The sequence below is a fragment of the Drosophila yakuba genome, chromosome 3R, assembly GCF_016746365.2.
Source record: "Drosophila yakuba strain Tai18E2 chromosome 3R, Prin_Dyak_Tai18E2_2.1, whole genome shotgun sequence".
NCBI classification, from domain to species: Eukaryota; Metazoa; Arthropoda; class Insecta; order Diptera; family Drosophilidae; genus Drosophila; species Drosophila yakuba.
The window spans coordinates 19,656,607-19,676,348 of record NC_052530.2 but is presented as its reverse complement, the minus strand read 5'-3'; the positions used below and the strand labels follow the sequence as shown (position 1 = coordinate 19,676,348).

Sequence of the window (19,742 nt, the reverse complement as noted above, 5' to 3'; positions counted from 1 at the left end):
CTATAGAATTAAAAAAATATTGATCTAATATACAAATTGTGGAGATTTAGAAGGAACTACAAATTAAATCCCAGTTAACAATCCTTAAACATTTTCACATATGTGAACATAGTTCATATGATGCTTATGACGAAAAAAGTACATTTGAACTAATTTTTCTTTGTTTGAGCTCTAGTTAGCTGACTAATCAGTAACTCACTTTCCGGCTCATTTATTTTAAAAGGAAGGCAAATGTAGCGTGCAGTAAAAACTATTATTTGCGGATAAGGCATATATTATGTATATATTTTATGAATTAGTTGCTCAGAAGCGCAGCCAATTTTAAATCAGTTGCAAAAGCGGTTTCTTAAGCTTTTATTTATGTTGTATTTCATTATTATTCTGACAAATATTTATTTCCAGTGATCTCCTCTGCCTCTATTAATAGATAACCCCATTTTCGACTACCTCAAGTTCAAATCGAAGCTTCCCAAAAGTTGGCTGATAAGAATGCCCTAATCAAGGTGTCCCTCGCTCGAGTTTTCAAGCCCGATTGCGCAAAGAACCTCCGCGGAGATTACGCAACTGTCCGTGGATCGCAGATCGCAGATCGATTGCGATGGCGATGGCGATGGTGATGGCGATGGCTATGGGCCAGCTGCTCTGTTGCATTTTTATTGATCAACACCTGCCAACGGGGCCACGCAAAAATAGTCACTGGGATGGTGCTGCTATTGAATGCAGTTAATTGATTTTGTGTTTTTGTTTTGGCATTTTGCCCGTCTACTTGTCGGGCTTTTCATAATGTCTTTTCTGGTCGGCCGGCTTGTAAAGGAGCGACATCGTCCCACTTTACGCATTTTTGAGCAACCGGATTCGGTTGCTTTGGGTACCGAGCTCCGGTCTCTTAGTGAGCAAAACATGTTTAACAAAACACGTCGCATCATCCCAGCTCGATGAAGAGGTCTTCATCGACGCAATTGCAAGTGGGCAAAACGGCAAATAACTCTAAAGTGGTTCTGCCAGATCGACCAAACAGTCAACAAAAACAACCGACGCAGCTTCCACGAATCCGAGACACGGAAAAAAAGTTACATGAAGATTTAAATAAATTCTTTAATTGCACCTACACGCCTTTTGATAAAACTTCTGATAAGTCTTTGAATATTATAATATATAGCGATTATTTTTTAAATCTTTACTTAAAAATCATTTTAGTTTGGTTTCGTTCGGACTCGAGTCTAACTTATTAATAGGTTCCTGGTTTGTGAATCGGTTTGCGAACATGCTTAAACGAGATTCCGGTATCATATGTGTATATATACTCGTATATATAAATTTATATATAACCGGATTTATATACATACATAAATTGTTTTTAAATAAACAAGAATTACATTTTCATTCTTGGACAAGTGAATGGATATTAGTGGGCAATTATTTATGACGTCGTTTAGTGGAAGCATTGCATAAACAACCTATTGGTGGAGCAAAAGCCGAAGGGAGAAATAATTTACTTTGTGAATTTGTATATGAACAAATTTATTTTAAATATCAGAAAAATAATGTTTATTTTTGCAGCGCTTGGTTTATTAAGAAAAATTTGTTTCTGTGGACGTTTCTCTCACAATTTCTTCGCAATGACCTTGGCTCGTTTTCTTGCGTGTTTGGCCGTAAAATTATAAATCCAGTTTTCGATTTCCTCTCTTCTTTCACTCTCGCACAGTCGCAATTTGAACAAATTTTCGTTGTATAGTTAATTGTTTTTCCCCGCCGCCAGTTAACAGTTGCCAAACGGCTTTCGATGGGGCAACCGCGATGACAACGATGACGACACAGCCCAGCACCACCAAGTCGCACAAAAATCAGAGATCACAAATCAGCACTACCACCAAACTGGACTGTCCAGTGATTGTGAGAAGATGCGTTGCAGTCCAACCTGACCTTTGGCAATTCGAAGTGCAGCGCCTGCAACTTTGGCAACGCTCGGTTTGCGATTTCAAAACGATCCCGAGTTGCTGTTTAGCATTTTCTGACCATTGAGCTCAGCTCAGCATAGATTTGAATACATTTTCAGACCTGTCGCATTAATTCGGCTTTCTTCTCAGCCCCAGACACTGCTAAATGTATTGGGAAGCTGGAATTTAAAAGCGCTGCCTTTGTGTCCGAGTTTTCAAGGTTATAACCCAGTTTCTGCCAGGGCGCGTTCATTCGATTCGCCGCGTTGTCTTCTTTTTTTTTTGGCAACAGTGCTTTATGGTGAGAAAGAAACTGGCACCGAAACTGAAACTGAAACTGAATCTGAAACTGAAACTAAAACGAAAATCGAATTTATTTACTGGCCTTTTGATAAAAAACTGAGATGATTGGGCGATAACAATGGGCAATGGGCAATGGGCTGTCCTTGGCTCCGTTGGGATCTGAACTTGCCCCTAAATGCAGGCCAGCTGCGTTTAATGACATTTACAAATTGGGCCTGGCAAATATAATTAAAAATACATCAGGGTTGTGCAATTTTCGGCACATTTCGCATGCAAATGAAATCTCCACTTAACGGGGTTGCTTCTGCTTGTCGACTACTCGCCTATCCTACTCGGGATCCATTTTCGAGAGTGCCACGTGAAATGGCCATAATTAAAAATACATCTGGGTGGCATGTGGATTTTATGTGTATCCAAGCTGCCCCGAAAACAGTACCGCAAAATCAGTACAGCTGAAATCGAAAGTGAGCTGGCGAAGCATTGAAGAAGTCAACAACCTGTGCGTGTTTGTTGCCTTCAATTTGGTGCAAAACACTCAGCTCATTAACTTGGCATCTTAGGTGGGAATTAATTATGCAGATTTATTCATTGTGTTGCGATTTCAAGTGTGGTAAAATGCAGTCCGCCTAATGAAGGTGTGTGTGCCAATGATGATGATGATGGGATGATGGGATGACGGAATGATGGGATGATGGCTTTTGTATTATGGGCGGCGGCTGTGCCCAATTCGGGAACTCCCTCGAAACCTCTGCCACTCAACTTCAGTTCAGTTCAGTACAGTTCAGTTTGTGATCTGACAAATTAATCTCCGACGAAATGCGCCGGGCCGCCGCCCTGGCAGAAACATTAGCTCTGGAAGTAAGCACTTTTCAACGGATTTTCGATTTTGAAAGTGAATTTCACTGATCATTGACCTCGGACTGTGGTTGCGTGTAATCGGTCGAGACCGAGGCCTGCCACTTGGGGATTACATAAATCCGAAATTAGTTAATAAATGAAAACTGTGAGCTGTGAAATGAGAAATAAGAAATAAGAAACAAGAAATGCTTTTGCTTGAGATATTGAAATCAGGCCGTTATGTTTCGGTAAAACACTTTGCTGCTTTGCTGCAGCTCCGGCTGCAGTTTTTTATTGACTTTTGGTCTACGTTTGGTCTACGTTTGGTCTACGTTCATTAAGATGGCCAATGGAATTGGCTTATGTAAAATCACTGCCATCAGCTGCCATAAACGTAGTGACATAAAAATTAACGGAAGACAAGGTGAGCAAACACTTAAGTGAATTGCCGGGCCTGCAAGCAAAATTAACGCTACTCAAATATCTTGTTGCTAAAATTGTATATTACTGCAGATGGGTTAGTTAATCCATGTGCCTAGCGTTGAGGTCACCAATTAACACTGATTAAAACGGATGCCCACATACCTTTTTTTGTTTTATTTAATCTTCCACTGTCCTTTTTGAAGGTCTAAAAATAAGTAAGTTGAGAAAACGGTTAGTACGAGAAGAAAAGGACGTGAGTTTACTGAAATATATATAATTTAATTGGTAATTATTACGGAGTTCGAGTTATACAATTTTCCCAGAAAGTTCAAACTAAGATTCTATCACTTTCAGTGCAAAGTCGTCAAACGAATTAAAACTATCTAAAAGATAAATCGTTTATGGGAATAGAGTCTGACAACCTAAAAAGCCAAGTGTCATGCAATTATAGTTGTTTTCGTGGTTATAGTATTTTATTTTTATTTTTAAATCGCTTTTACATTTACCTCAAAGAATAATACTATGGTATGAGATGGATATGAGTATGTTGCTAAATACAAGTCTGGGTCTCAAAGTCTTTAGTAAGTAGGAATGCTTTTATATTACTTTTATGTATCTATGCACCTTTAAGCAAATAGTTCACTCTGGAATACTGCATTATTATATATTATTTTTGTATGAATCAATATATATATATAAAATTAATTGTGTGAAATAGTATTCCCACAGTAGATACACAGTTTTCCCTGGTCAAGTTGGCCTAGACCTTGCAACTAACCTAGTATATCGGGCATTTGCATGTAACCTTAGCCTGGCTCTATTAATATTACAAAGTCACTCCACCTTCGCAGGTGATATCGCGGTGACACGTAGCCTCCCAATGCAAATACCGTCTCGACTTTCCACCACACCCTCCAAACTGGGAGGAGACATTCTGATTTTAATGAAGCGGCAATTTCAGAGAATACATAAAAAAATAGGCTTAATTAAATATAAGCCGTTCTAACGGGTTGTCAGTTATTCAAAAGATTCCAGTCACGAACGCAACTCGACGACAAATTACCGTTTTACAAATGCACTTGCCAAATACCCAAGAACCCGCTTAGCCAAATAAGACAGACTAAAAATAATGCACCGATCGCAACGTATCCACAGTCACTCAGGCCACGAGTATCTCAAAGTTTGAGTATTTCTGAGCTACCACCACTTACCACGTGTTTAATGGGGAAAGGGGCAAAGGGAAGGGAGGGTGTGTGTGTGGTTCGGGCCAAAACCACTTTTCTTCCGCATTGCACATGCGATGGCGATGGCGATGGCGATGGCGTTCGCAGACTACTACTTCAATACGACTTCAGGCGGCAACCGCACCCACCCACAAATGGCCCGCTTAAGTCAACAATTAAAACCGCTCACAATCTCCCGCCTGCATCTGATGCAATTTTAACATTTTTCGAATGCTTTATTAATTTTGCGCTCGCAAATTACTATGATAGTATTAACTGGGCAACAGACATCAGAGTTTCGAACTGGTATAATTTGGCATTCAATTGAAGGCGTAGTCCTCGCTGAAAAATAAGAGCCAAACAAGACCCACGAATACAGCTGCATGGCGAACTAGTTTCAAAGCATAGATATAGATAGAACGCGAAAAATCTAGGCTCCGGCTCCCGAAACAAAAGCAAGAAAAAGCTAACTGGCCTATGAGTAACCACTCCGAACTGCTTTTGAAAGCGAAAGCATGCTGGCAAGGTAGCTAGCTTGTTTTTGCTGCTTTTGCTGCAGTTGGGGCTGCTGTGCCGCTTTTGCACTTCTGAAACTGGTTCGCTGTCTGGACATGTAGGCAGCCAACTTAAAGTCTTCTAGCCTCCACTTCAATAACACCCAGGCCCAGCCATCACGACTCGCCCGAACTCAACTGAACTCGAACACATCACGGAAAAAAATTATCAAAAAGAACCAGTACGGACCCCGTGTTGACCAGTCATTAGTCGAAACTCACATAAAGTGAAATTGGTCTACCTTAACTACCTCTGAAAAACCCGTAAACGTAAACTGTCGGTGTGAATTTGTTAAAAGTATTTTCATAATATTACAGCGGCTTGAAATAGCAAAACCTAATTTATTATTATCGTAATATTTATTACACCAATATTACTGCTTATTAGACACATCAGTTACTGAACAACTGTCTAAATAGCCTTTTAAATCTGGAAAAAGAACGTTAGTATGTTAACGTTTTATTGTAAATGTTAAGAGTCAAAATGTTCTTCCTTTCATAGTTTCTCTCAGTGTCCCCAGATCGACTTGCCATCATCGCCAGCTGTAACTTTTTTGCCGCAGTCTGTGAGCTGGCTGTAATTTCATATTCTTCCTGCATTCCGAAACCTTGAATCACATTTCTTGCTATTAATTGCACATAGTTTTTTGCAATTTTTCTTCTTGCCACTTGAAGGCGCCGCCGAGTGGCTGCCGTTGACCGCCGAGCTGGGTCACTTTTAATAGCTATAGCAACAACAACACATCCAGCAAATAGCAGCCGCAGCAAAAACAACTTGCTGGCCTACCTTTTACTGGCACGCACTGCATTCGAGATGACGGCCTGTTTTAAATGCCAGCCAGTTGAGTGACTATGGGCTAAATGGCTCTCCACTTTTGTTTATATTTATTTGCTGTGGCGAGGCGCGTCGCTGGATATCGGTGCATAATTCGAATTGCATTGCCGGCCACCGGTTGACCATCGCAATAGGAAATCAAGCTAATGGAGCTGATTAAATTTAAGCTATGAGTTTTGCTTGCAACAGCCAGTGCGGCGTATACGCGATATTTGTATTGTGCACAGATACTTGTAAAATCACACCCAGCAGTGTCAAATAGAAAACCATTAAATATTGATAAATATATGTATTATTGCGGTGAAGTTCAGCCATGAATTTTCTACATATCTCTTGCACTGCTAGATGCCGTGCCCTCAGCCGTGATTAGTTGCAGATACAAATTGAATGCTAGTTGTGCACTCACACACACATACTCGCTGTGAACTTTTTCGGGCTAAAATTCCATATGCAACCCCCACCTTAAAAAAGTACATAAAAATATGAGAGAAAAAAGAAAAAATGCAAAGCGCAGGCAGCCGGAGTTGGAAGTGAAAAAAGATCAATTGACAAATGGTTTGGGCCACAAAACAATAGACGTCGACGGCGACTGCGACTGTGACTGCGACTGCGGCTGCTCTGCCAGCGTCGCTGCCTGCATACCAAACAGGTAAGCTGAGGTAAGCTCTGTAGAAAAGGACGGAGAGAGTGAAGGAGAGAGGTTCGCCACGCAGCGAGCGAAAAGCTGCCTGCTACGAATACCGTTGCAATGTCGCTGCTCGCGCCGACGCAGAAGCCGGCGTAAGCGTCGCAGCGACAGCGACAGCGACGGCAACGGCGACGTTTACGTGTGGATAGTTCGCGACGTTGCGCATGCGCAGCGGTATAAAAAGCTACCGCTCGACGGAAACCACACACATTTCCAGTCGCGGTGCCAGTGGAGCGCAGTCAGTTCACAGTTTTTGAGCTTGAGTTACAGTCTCAGTTTTTTCAAGTGCGGTTCCGTCGGTCCCGATTGCAACTAATATACAACTAACTACACTCGCAAAATGAAGAAGTTTCTCGTGGTGTTTGTGGCATTATTCGGAGCCGGTATGTATCTTTAGCTAGCTAAGTGAAATAATGAAAAAAAAGAAAAGAAAGAAAGAGGAGCGGCTAGTGGAAAATGCTTTTCCGCTTGCGCAACATGAAGGACACTTGAGTGCTGAAAATCAGTGTGCAAAAATCGAGAGTGTGCTTGTGCAACGACGGGTAAATCAACTATCACTGCTCCACTTTTACCAGCGATCGAAGCTAAAACTGAAGCTGAAACCAAATCGAGATCGAACAGCGAAAAGCGAAAAGCGAAAACCCAGACGCTGAAACGAAACGAAACGAAAAGCGAAGCCAAGCAGAGAAAAATGCAATTGAGCAAGTCCCAACCCAGCCAAAGTTTTCCACGCAGACACACAGTTACAGTTACGCTTGTGACCCAGGGTATCTGTATCCGCGTATCTGTATCGGTGTATCTCTGCATCTCTGCATCTCCGCATTCGATTCGATTCGGTTCGATTTCATTACCTCATCGGAAAGCCTTAAAAGCTGGGAGAGGTTACAACAGCGACGATCGTCTAGCTCCGCTGCAACTCGATTGCGAAATTGGCATCGGTGTGGTAATCAATATTAAGATTCGGGCTGCATTAGATAACCAGTTCGCAGCCTCGGATGTCTAACTTCAATTTCGAATATGCCATATGCCTTAAGACGTAAGGTGTGGTCAAGTCGCAATTCGCCAATTCTGACATTGACATTGAAAAGCACTTTAGACAGCAGCCTCCTAAAAGATGAGATACAACTGAGCAGGGCTGGGCTCAGGAATTTGAACTACGCAACTATGTAGCCACTCCCCAAAAGCCAAATCAAAACCCGTTGGCTTTTTGTTATTCAACATAACAATGCTTGCGAATTCGTGCCATGCATTTTTGCTGCCAAGTCGAGCATGGCCGTAAAAAGCAATTTCTCTACTCCAATTTAATTACCAGTAATTTCGAAGTTATTAAACTTCACAAGAGACCGAAATATAAATGCCTTTTCAAGTTCAAGTTGGCATTAATTATGCAACGGCACTTGCCAGTTTAACTCACTCACTTTCAAGCCCACTTGAAAGTCCGACTTTAAGGCGCAACTTCCATTTCAGTTTTCGAAAACCAGGCCGCTAATCGCGACGATAAACAATTTAAAGGGGTAAATATTCCCAAAAAAAAAAAAAAAAAAAAAACGATAGCGAGCACAATAAATTTCCGCATTCGACTCTTGATTATTTTCCCCTCTTGCGGTTCGGTATCAAAATCTAGCACCAACCGCCGCTGACAAAAAAATGGCCAAAGACAAACAAAATAAATTGTGCCATTTTGCTGTATTTTTATTTTGCTTATTCTCTATTGCCACACAGGCAACGGCAGCAAGTCACGCCTGAAAGGTTTTTATTTTGTGGCAACAAAATCAAATGAAAAGGGCCGACATGCAACTGGGCGTGCCGAATTCTATGGCTTGCATTAGGCCAGGCCAGCACACGCGCTCGGCTATCTATGCTGATTTATGGCCAACCTCGCGAAGGGCCAAAATACAACGCTTTTAAAACTCAATTTGCATGCCAATTTTGGCGAGGACCGTCGTGCTTTGAAAATCAATTTCTTTTAAAAACGCCAGCGTCGATCCGTTAAATTGCAATTAATGTCATATCTATACAGCGGTAAATACATGAAAACCGGCTAAGCCTTTTTGGGCCGAAATATTTATTGCGGATTTCTAGTGACACAAACAAGACGCAAAACATAGAAAATGCTATTTGAAAAGTTCTTATATGTTGAACCCAAACTTTTTCTATAACTATTCAAATATAGTTGGCTTTATAACTGCAACTTTTACAATGTAATTTTACTTAAGTTAATCGCAATGTAGTTTCTATATATTTTGTGTTTCAAAACTCGTATACATCATCATCGAATCGGTTGAGTATCTTCATGTGCACTTCTCGGCCAACAACTATAGAGTAAAAGACAAACAATAGACTGAACAATCCAAATACAGATTAACCCACATACGGACAGCAGGCCCACAACAATGTGGGCAAATATTTAAATATCATTACGATGTTGTCGGCGCCGCGTATACAAAAACTGTTTTTGAAAGACGGCAACATTTAGCGGAAATACTTGAGTGCCGTTGTTGCCGGGCAAATGTAAATACCTAACGGGCCAAAGGCTCCCCAACGAAACGTGCTTAAATGTCAGCAATTTTCTTGATTTATACGGCGGCGATGTCTTGCCAGACAAGAAGACAAACAGCGATAAAAATAACACCACGCCACCAGCTAGAGTTGCAAACAGCCAGGCAAATGATAGATACACACTTGTGCGGCTTGGTGCCTCCAAAAGTGGCAACCTGCAACCTGCGACTCTGACTCTGATTGTACCTGCAACCGCAGGAGCAGGAGCAGTAGCTGACGGCGATTATAGTCCTTGCGGGTCCTTCATAATGCCCCCGAATTTGCCTGGGTTCAATGCGCTGATACTGGTATTTATGGGCTGACGACTGAGTTGGCCGGCATGCGATGGCAAATTGTCATCATTTGTCACGTTACGAGTATCTTCGCGGCAGAACGTCCTGAGATATGCAGCTCGAGATTGCGGATTGCAGATAGAAAGAAAAGAAATATCGATACGTTTCGCATCTAACTACTGAGTTATTTAAAACCACGGGCACTTGACTATATCGCTAACACATTCATTTAATGATTTCAAATTATGAATTCATTTGCATCTTGACAGTGTCTGTCATTTGTGTAACAAATAAATTAATTTCATTTATTGCAGCTCTGCAGAGTTTGTAAATTGTGCCAGAGCTGTGTACATTTTTGGTTAATTAAATGATTATGTTAATGGACGACGACCGGACGTACGAATGATAAACAGCGACCGGGGTCATCCAATGCCAATGGTGTGTAATCAACCAATAAGACCAACACAAATGTCAGTTTAACTGTTAAAATGTCAATAAAAATATATTATTTAAATGCACATAAACAGCCACATAGACACCCATCCGCATTGTTTGCACCAAAGGAGCAAAAAATGTAATTAAGCGCTCCGCACTGATAGATAAACCAATTATGGCCAAACACTAAATTAAATGGCCTGCCACACCAGGCAATCAGTCTAACTAGCTTATAAATAATTCGCTGGCTCACGTGGATTGCAGTGCAAAATGTGCTCCTTACTCCTATGCAGTATTCGTACACTGAAATTGCATTGGCATGCCGCTCAATCTATTTATTTCCAAGGTGCGCCGGGCGGCACCGCCGAGAACAAAAGACATTGCCACATTGCCACATTGCCGGACTTCAGAGTGGGTTAGTAGTCGGTCTAGAATCTGGCCGAACCGGTTCCCCACGAGAATGTGGGCTAGCTGTGCCTTTGGCTTTCATTTTCGTTTTCGTTCGTCTTGCGGTTTGCTTTAAGCTAGTTCAGCGTTATGTCATGTCAACAGAATCTCGGCTCTTGTTAGATAATTAAATGAAGTAGCGCGTGATATGGTTAGATGCTATCGGTTTCAACTGAATTCGAACAGAGTGTTAAGTAAGTGAGTAAGTTAGTGGGTTGGACTTCAAATCGCACAAGCTTTTAGGAAAATAACAGGAATTCTATAGAAAACAAAAAGCTGCTCAAAACAGCCCAAGTCTGGACATCTCTTAATACAGATTGGTACTAAAATGTTTTTAAAATAAGTGCAGTTTTGAGTATACAAACATATAAAGCCCTTATTGCCTTTTCTTGCCCGCTTGCTTGACACATTGGGCTTGGCCTAATATTGCGCATACGCACTGTACACCAGGTGTCTCTGTAATTGCTTAGAAAACATGTGGCTAACTGTGTGTGCCACCACAGCCGTAAGTGCACAATCATCATGTGTGTACAAAGGCATTAGTGCGGTCCATTCCTGTGTGTCCATTCCGCTGCAAAAGGCACTCTTTCGCAGAGTTGCAGATGAAACCAAGTTGTTTCGCCGCTGCTGAAGTGGCGAAGGTTTCTAGCTGCCTGACTAAGTGCAAGCCAGTGGCTGTCCTCGAACCATGAAATGCCCGGCTAATTGAAGTCGCAGACTAATCACGAACGACTCGGAGAACGGGGGCAATAAATTGCCATTCCTTGAACTTAAAAATCATAACAAGAGCTAAGAGCTGCGTTATTAAATTCAAATTTAAATTGTGGCTGCGATCAAACTGCGTAATTAACAAAATTACAATAAACAAATGCGATCAAATGCGATGCGCAAAACGTAGACAAGTAAACAATCAATGTTTTTTGCGAATCCCAGCTGGCTAAATGACTGGCTAAGCCAACCACCATATATGTATATATGTTTGGCAATACAGCATTTTTTCGCTAAAAATAAATACGCAGCGAAAATAACAGTTTTAATTAAAGTCCGCAAATAATTTTGTGGGAGCCAGCGTTTTGATTTATACTAGCTTGTTCATGAGCCCAGAATCTGGGCAAATGTAAAATTTGAGATTTGATTAGTTTGCACACAAAATGAAAATTGCATTGCATGTTGTTTATGCAGACCAGCGAACCAGTTGATTTTTCTATGTTTTCATTCAATTGTTGCATTCATGTGGTTTCCCAGGCGATTTGCACCTGATTTTATGGCGCCCATCGTGGGTCCTTTTTGGGGGGCCTAACCATGGGGGGCCTGACCATGGACTTAGCCCCCGGCTTAGGCAATTGATGCGCACTTTTGATTGAACAGTGCACATTGGAAATGAAACGTGACCGCAACTCTGCGGCTTTGCAATTAGATTATCACACACACACATACACTGATGTACAGGAAACCAAACGGGCGAATTTCTTTTCAATGCCAGACTATACGTGGGTAATTATTTTTTGACTGCTGCCATTTGATTTTGCATCCCAGATATATCTATATATGTATATATAGAAAATGCCGGTAAATACCGCGTTAGTTAGATGTACAAATGCAATTTAGTTCGTTACGCCCTGCGGTTGCATTGAGCTCAGATTCGACAAAAACTGGAAACTGGAAAACCGGACAAGGCCGGCGACGGAGGAGAGGAGGAGAGGAGGAGAGGAGGCTTAAGTCCTTGGTGGCGCATTTCAGGAGCTTCAACTCCCTGTCACAGGGTTCGCTGTAATTCCATACCCAAAAACGAGGGAGAGTAAAACATCGCACGAAACAAAAGTAAATGCAGTTGGCCCTGAGCTGTCAGCGATCTGTGACTGTGTGTGACTGCGACTGCTGAAAGTTGCCTTCGAGATTTATTGGCAACCATCGTCTCCCTGTCAGACATCAGACTTTTTAAAGTGAATGCCTTTTGGGCCACATGACAAACGGCCGTGCCCAACATCATCATCATCGAGTTCGTCTTGCCGTAATAATGATAATAAGCATCTTGGATACGAGTATCTGCATCTGCATGCCTTGAGATTCCGCAATTCGTCTGCGACTTTCGTAAAATATATACTAGTATTGCCCAGAATTGACCGAAGATAATTATTGTATCCACCATGGAGCTTTAGGAATTTAGTTTTACACCTCATTTTATACACTTTTCCAATCGGTTCACCTTTCTACATTCTACACTTTGTAATTTTATTGAATTCTAAGTTGTATCAAGTTGCTTATTCCGTACCTTTTGATTGCATCTCTTACAGCTGTGGCCCAAAGTAGCTTTAAGTGCCCCGATGACTTTGGATTCTATCCACATGACACGTCCTGCGACAAGTACTGGAAGTGCGACAACGGCGTTTCCGAGCTGAAGACCTGCGGAAACGGTCTGGCTTTCGATGCCACGGACTCCAAATACCTCACCGAGAACTGCGACTATCTGCACAACGTGGATTGCGGCGATCGCAATGAGCTTGGTGAGTTATCAGTAAAATGAGGCATTTAGGCAACATTTTAATAATACAGTATTTTTTGTTAATGGTCATTACTTATGAAATGTTATATTCCAATTGCACAGAGCCCCCAATCACCACCCCCCACTGCTCCCGCCTGTACGGCATCTTCCCCGATGAGAACAAGTGCGACGTGTTCTGGAACTGCTGGAACGGCGAGCCCTCCAGATACCAGTGCTCCCCCGGATTGGCCTACGATCGCGATGCTCGCGTGTGCATGTGGGCTGACCAGGTGCCTGAGTGCAAGAACGAAGGTGGGTTCGACAAACCAACAGGTTCGACAGTCCAACAGAGTCAAATAACTATACCCTGAATTGCAGAGGTGGCCAACGGATTCTCCTGCCCGGCGGCTGGTGAGCTGGCCAACGCCGGATCCTTCTCGCGCCACGCCCATCCCGAGGACTGCCGCAAGTACTACATCTGCTTGGAGGGCGTGGCACGCGAGTACGGATGCCCCATCGGCACAGTGTTCAAGATTGGCGACAGTGATGGCACTGGCAACTGCGAGGATCCCGAGGATGTTCCCGGGTGGTAAGTTGAAATCTCTATTTTCAATCTGTTAATTCTGCCTAGGCTGGCACTCTGAACGCCAAAATAAGAAAGGTTAAGAGGTCATCTTGCTTGCACTTGAACATTTTGTGATAAATTGCCTTAGTCGAGGACAAAAGAAATGATTATATCAAAACATTATAGTTCCATATAATCTATTTCTAATTAAATCGAGTTACCTCATATGTACTTAGGTCTCAATATGGAAAATCTAAATTTAAAGAAGTTCCTGTAAAGCTGCCATTATATATAATCCTGCTTAAGGTGTTTTTTTTTATATTTTCGCTACAAAAAGGGAAAGCATTCTTTTAGCCACCCTCAAATATCTTCGGATATGACATTTCGATGCCCAACATTCTGAATCTATTTCGATGTTTTCTGCCACTCGTACATCACCTAGCACCTATCACCACATCCCCCAAAGTCTTGACATTCACTCCACTGTCTATACTCAACACATATCACAATCACTTATCCACGCATCACTTATCCATATCTCTGGCATATTCTTACATACATATCTCTTTACCTGGGTCCCATTTACTTTTGCAGCGAGGACTACTACGGTGATCTGGATTTGAAGAGCATCCGCAAGAGCGAACTTTTAGCTGGACTGAACAGTGAAGGTCGCAATAAGGGCGCGCCAAAAACCAAAGCTGCCTCCTCCTCCTCATAAACATACCATCTACAACAAGAACCTACAACTTTACAACTTTAACAACAATAACTAAACAACAACAACAGCAACTATTATTACAAAACAATACAACAAGATCAATCAATTCAGAACCCCCGTTCCCATCCTGCCAAAAATCCCCCACATCACAAATCAGATGAAAATCAGAAGATATAATACTCAGCCTCAATCTGAAATTAGAATCACATCAAGAACTATTTTCCTGCCATCTTCGAACTTCTCAGTTGACTTCTGTACTATGCTTCTAATTTATGAATCTATAAATCTCTGTCGTTTTGTCTGAGTCAAACTTGCTTGCTCGTCTCTTCATGTTTCTGTTTTCAACAAGTATAAAACATATCGAAATTGCCGAAATATCGAAATTCAGGCTCGAAGGACTTACACAAAATTTTGTAAACAAACATCGAGGAATGAAAGAAATCGTTCAATATGAAGCGTAAAATTTAGAGATTTGTACATTTAAGTGATCCTTGTTTATAAGATTATAATTTTATTTTATACATAAAAACAAAAAACAACAAAAATATATAAAGAAAAACACAATACAATTATAATTTTTTTTTAATTCCCTTCAAGATTTCACAGGAATAATATTACTTGTGTAGGCTAGCTGTTGTTTTACACCCACATTAGTGGAATCACCGGCTTAATTGAATACATTTAACAGGCTTTTATTCTTACTTCCCAATTCACATTTTTTTTGTTGAGTCCAAATTATACTATCTTAATTTTGGACTCTGCAAGGCAAGGAATTTTTGAATATCCTTGGAAAAAAAATGCTTAACAGAGCAGTAAGTATCGTGTGTTTTGTAGTAGGAAAGTTGACGATATCGATTTTTTTCTTCGCCTTTAGACTCGTTAGAGTCTGTAAATAATAAGTAAACATGAAACTTTGCCAGTCATATTTGCGGCAAATGGGAAGTTGGCTGGCATTTTCAAGGCGACCAGGAAGTCTCTGCCTTCTTCGCCGTTGACGTCTTTTCAAATGCACAAGAACTTTGTTAATTATTCATTAGATTCTATAAACAAAAACGCGATACAAAAACTTTAAATGAATTTTCAAATTATCAACACAATTGCAGGCAGAACCAGCCACACACACACACCGCCTTACAAAAAGCAAAAGGGAAATGGAAAATGGAAAATGTGAGCGGGAAAAGGAGAAAGGGGTCAGGAGACAGGGAAACCGTGGGCAGTGGCACCTCGATAAAGGTCCTGGAGGGGCTTGGAATCGAGTAGGGCTTCCTTTCTCCTCTCACTAACTCATAGAAGCTGGAAACTTTAACTTTAGCCTCTGTGTGCGAGTGTCCCTCGTTGTATGGGTGAACCTGGGCTTGTGTGCATTTATGGCGCTCTGGAAAAAAGTTTTAAAACTAATTAAATAAAAATTATAAAACTATACAAACTCCAGGCACAAGTTATCGCAAAAGGACATTTTCTGCTCTCTTCTCCGTCCGTGCGTGTGTGTGTGTGTGTGTGTGAGGCAGAGCTTCGTGTGTGTCGCATAAGCTCTTTTTGGCATCGAAAAGCCGCGTAAAGAGCTCTCGGAATGTTCGGGCAAATATGAGCATAAAGTCGCCTACATCCATTCAGTTTGATGTACATAGCTCCTTCTTGGCTCAGCTCTTATCCCGATGTCCTTGCTCATGGGCGCCACACACCGACCGTTGGATGCCATCTTTCACTTTAATATATTTTGAAATGCTCTCGTTGTGGCTGCGGGCTGGCAGTTAAGTGCAGCAAGTATGGTAAGCAATCTTCAATTAAAAGTTGCTGCTTTTCCCATTTCGCCATAAGAATCCTGTGTATTCTGCTTATGTTTGCGGCTAACTCAGCTTAGATGCGGAAAAAGGGACTCAAACCGATAACGCCCGTCGTACATACAAGTGTTTTATAAACAAAAATGATTTAACTTAAACAAAATTACATCAATGTCCAGGAATAAAGTAATTGAATCACTAAGAGAAAAGTGTGTAGGCTAAATGCGTGAACTTATAATAAGTAATGAAGTCATTAAATATGCATGTTATCTAACATTAGAGAAGTGTAACCATATTCAAAAAATATTTTAATTTGTTTCTAACGGGCTGTCCGAACTTTGTGTGCACGAACCTCTTTAAAATTTATAACTTTGGTAATTTGATTCGCAATATTTTATAATTTTGGTTCCAAGGACCAGATTTTGGCTTAAATCCTCCGTGCACAAGTAGTAACTGGGTAGCAGTCCCTGGCCAACCGCAGTGCAGACACAAGATGGGCACTGTGTGCGACAGAGGATAGTAACTCTTGATGGATAATGGCCAAGGGACGGATCTGTAGGATGTCCGCCTGGCAATGAAATCCTTTTAACATTTTGACTCTAATTAATTTTAATGATGGTACAAACGCAGAAGCAGAACTTATGAGTCGGCAACTGCTTGTCAATATAAAATATTCACATATATATATCAGGGACTGGAGGCGACGACCAACAGTCGAGGGAACCATGGTGGCCAAGAAATGGTGGCAAAAAAATGAGAAACGTAAATAGAAGAAAACAATTTTGGACCACTAAACAACAGCCATATTTTGCAGCTTATGCCCCCCCCACATCCACTACCCACTTACTACATGATCCGCATCTTTATCAGGGCCGCTACATTTATGGTGCTGACTTCTGAACAAGGACTCTGAGCTGTCCTTGGTTTTTGGTCAATTCCGTTTAATTTAATTTAATAGCCTTGCGCTTTTTGGCATTCGCTGCCCAGATCCGCAAACACACTGCGCATTTTATATGTTCGAGTACACAGAAACCACAAACTTGGTCACTTTTTATATTTTGCCTTAAAAACTTTTTTTATTGCTTTTTAAAAAACTATCTTAAAAACGAATAGTTTTCCACATTGCTCTTATTCTTGTCCAAATGTAGTTCATATGTTTCCAGCAGTAATTAATTTGTAACTTTTTTTGAGTGTATCAGAGCAAGGGGGGTGAGAGGACATGCATGTCCTGGCAGCAAAAGCGCGCCTCGCCAGCTCATCGCCATCACACTTGGTCCTTGTTGCCTGCGTTTTAAAGGCAATTTGTTGTTCGCTGATAATGTTGTTATTGCGGCCAGAAGGCAACCCAGCCAGCTAGCGTCTTTTAATCCTTGACGTCCTGTTGCTTTGCTCTGTCTCTGTCTCTATCTCTGTCTCATTCTCCTTCGTCCCTTTCCCCCCTGCCGTTTGCGCTATTCCATCTGGCCAAGCCACAAATCCTTGTGAGCGGACTGAGCCCCTCTCGTCGTTCGCTGTGCTCGTAACAAGATTTTAACAATATTATTTTTAATTACGCTTTTAATAAATATTTCCTTTGTCAATTTACAACACAAACCGGGGAGCTGCTAGGGGCTTAAAAAAAGAAAGGTGGAGGGAACAGAAAGAGAAACAGAAGTTGGGCGCATAAAAATAAAATTCCTTTCGTTACCTAATCAAATTCTCCCGACTTGTTAACCATGTACATACATGGCATGAATTCCTTGGAGCGTGACTGGCAAAAGACAAAATAATTTAATTAAACAAATAAGAGCCGGGCTAAGGAAACCCCTGAAAAGGAAATGCCCCTTTGAATACTATTTAGCAAGAATTTTGATTTATTTAATACTTTTCGTTTCTGGTTTTTTCAGCGAGGATTACTATGGCGATGTAGACCTGAAGGCTCTGAAAAAATTGGGCTTTTAAGGATACACTCGAAAGGCACATCGAATTCACACAAAATTTAAGCCACGGCAGTTGAGGCCTGAAAGTCACTGCGGAAAGGCAAGAAGAGAGGCAACAAAAGGAGTCAAAGGATGGCGAAGGATCAGAAGGAAACCACAATAGCAGTGGGCTTAAAATGCTTGCCACACGTACACTCACAACAAATCAAGACCTTGGATATAAAGTTGACTTTAATTGCGATATTCCGAGGAATGACTGATAACATTATTGATTTAAATTTCAATTGAGTTCATTTAACTACAACGGGTTTTGAATATAACACAGTTTTTAAATTACACCCTTTGTCTACAAAAAGAGAATCTTCAGAGCTCGAGTCAAACATGTTGAATGATTTATTAAAGTTTCTCACAGTGCAAACACACAAGCCACACATATGAAAAGCATAAAAAGTAAAGTATGCACGCAGAATACATAAGAATTGTACAGTTGCCTTTAAAGACTGACCATAGAATATCCCCAAAAATAGCCCGATGAACAAATAGTCGAAGGTGCAATTGAGCACCTTTAAGTTGAAGTAATAATAAAGGAATTCAATCACATTAGCTCTGGATTGAAGACCCTCATGCTTCGTGGGAATTCCCAGAAACCTTTGATGAGCCGGCAGCGAATTCCGTGTATTCCGCGGTTACCACAGTGGCCGCAAAGTCAAATTTAACTTATTTAACTAAATACTCACGAAACCACACACACAGACGGCTCATGATTCCCAGAACCTCTAATAACGTCAATGTATTGTACATAAATAAAAGCAGTTTAGGACATAAGTGTCAATCTGAAATAAAATACAAGTTTTTTTTTAAATTAAAGAAAGTCGTTGAGTTCGCAAAGATACTCGTGATTCATTTTCAGTTTTAAATTGTTGGATCTAGCTCAAAGTAAAAAAGTAGGAATTGAAGAATTTTTAATGTTTGCCGCACATTATTTTCACTCCCTAGTTTTAATCATTATACCCATGGTCAAAATTGATAAATGGCCTACAACAAATGCAACTGTTATCATCATCTTTCCATGCTTTTATTTTCCGCAAAGCTGTTAGCATATACACAGTTTAATCAGTTGAGTAGAACTTGGAGCTTTCATTTGGCCGAATTGGCTCTTGGCCACAATTTACTAGGACTAGGCATCGTTGCTAGCTGGCTGACTGACCGCAAAACAAAACACGCATACGCACTGTTTGCCAAGCAAATAGCAGCAAAATGCCTTAAGCCAAAAAACAAGTAAATAAACAAACAAAAATACAAAATATACAAACTCACACAAAATTGATAATTATTAAGGCTCGAATCGAAGCCCAGGCTTCTGAATACAACAATGCAGGCGATGCACCCGATGGGCGAAAGGGGCGGGGCAAGGCGGGTCAGAGGGCAAGCTCTAACGACGCACAAGTGTAACATTAGCCTATGAAAAGATTGAAAAGCGGCTGCAACAATGGGGGATGTTGCATGCTGCAACGGGAAGACATGCAGTTGCATGTTAATTGAAATCAATAAGTGGAACACACACACACCACCGCCACCAAATCCCACACCACCCAACGCGCTTCGTCTGGCTATCAATAAGTACACTGAGAACAATTTTTTCACTTCTTTCTTCCCAACATGATAGCTTTTTAGAGAGTTCGTCTAACTAAGGAATTATGATTAGAATTAGATCTATGTATGTAATTGCATTGCGTAGTGCAATTTCGACTTTAAATCACGACC

At 41.1% G+C, this 19,742-nt stretch overlaps 1 protein-coding gene across 2 annotated transcripts; it reads left to right on the top strand.

Moving 5' to 3' along the window:
• Positions 1-6,997: 6,997 nt before the first annotated feature.
• LOC6537562 (protein obstructor-E) lies at positions 6,998-18,822 on the top strand. Of its 2 annotated transcripts, none has more exons than XM_015192930.3 (5): positions 6,998-7,183; positions 12,808-13,017; positions 13,119-13,307; positions 13,374-13,584; positions 17,946-18,822. In XM_015192930.3, exons 1-5 carry the CDS (start codon positions 7,141-7,143, stop codon positions 17,998-18,000), a joined length of 708 nt encoding a protein of 235 aa, XP_015048416.1. In that variant the 5' UTR covers positions 6,998-7,140; the 3' UTR covers positions 18,001-18,822. The 2 variants fall into 2 exon arrangements, with proteins under 2 accessions (XP_015048416.1, XP_002098108.1); XM_002098072.4 differs by lacking the exon at positions 17,946-18,822 and adding an exon at positions 14,155-16,144 and having other exon boundaries at positions 6,999-7,183.
• The last annotated feature ends 920 nt before the right edge of the window (positions 18,823-19,742 follow it).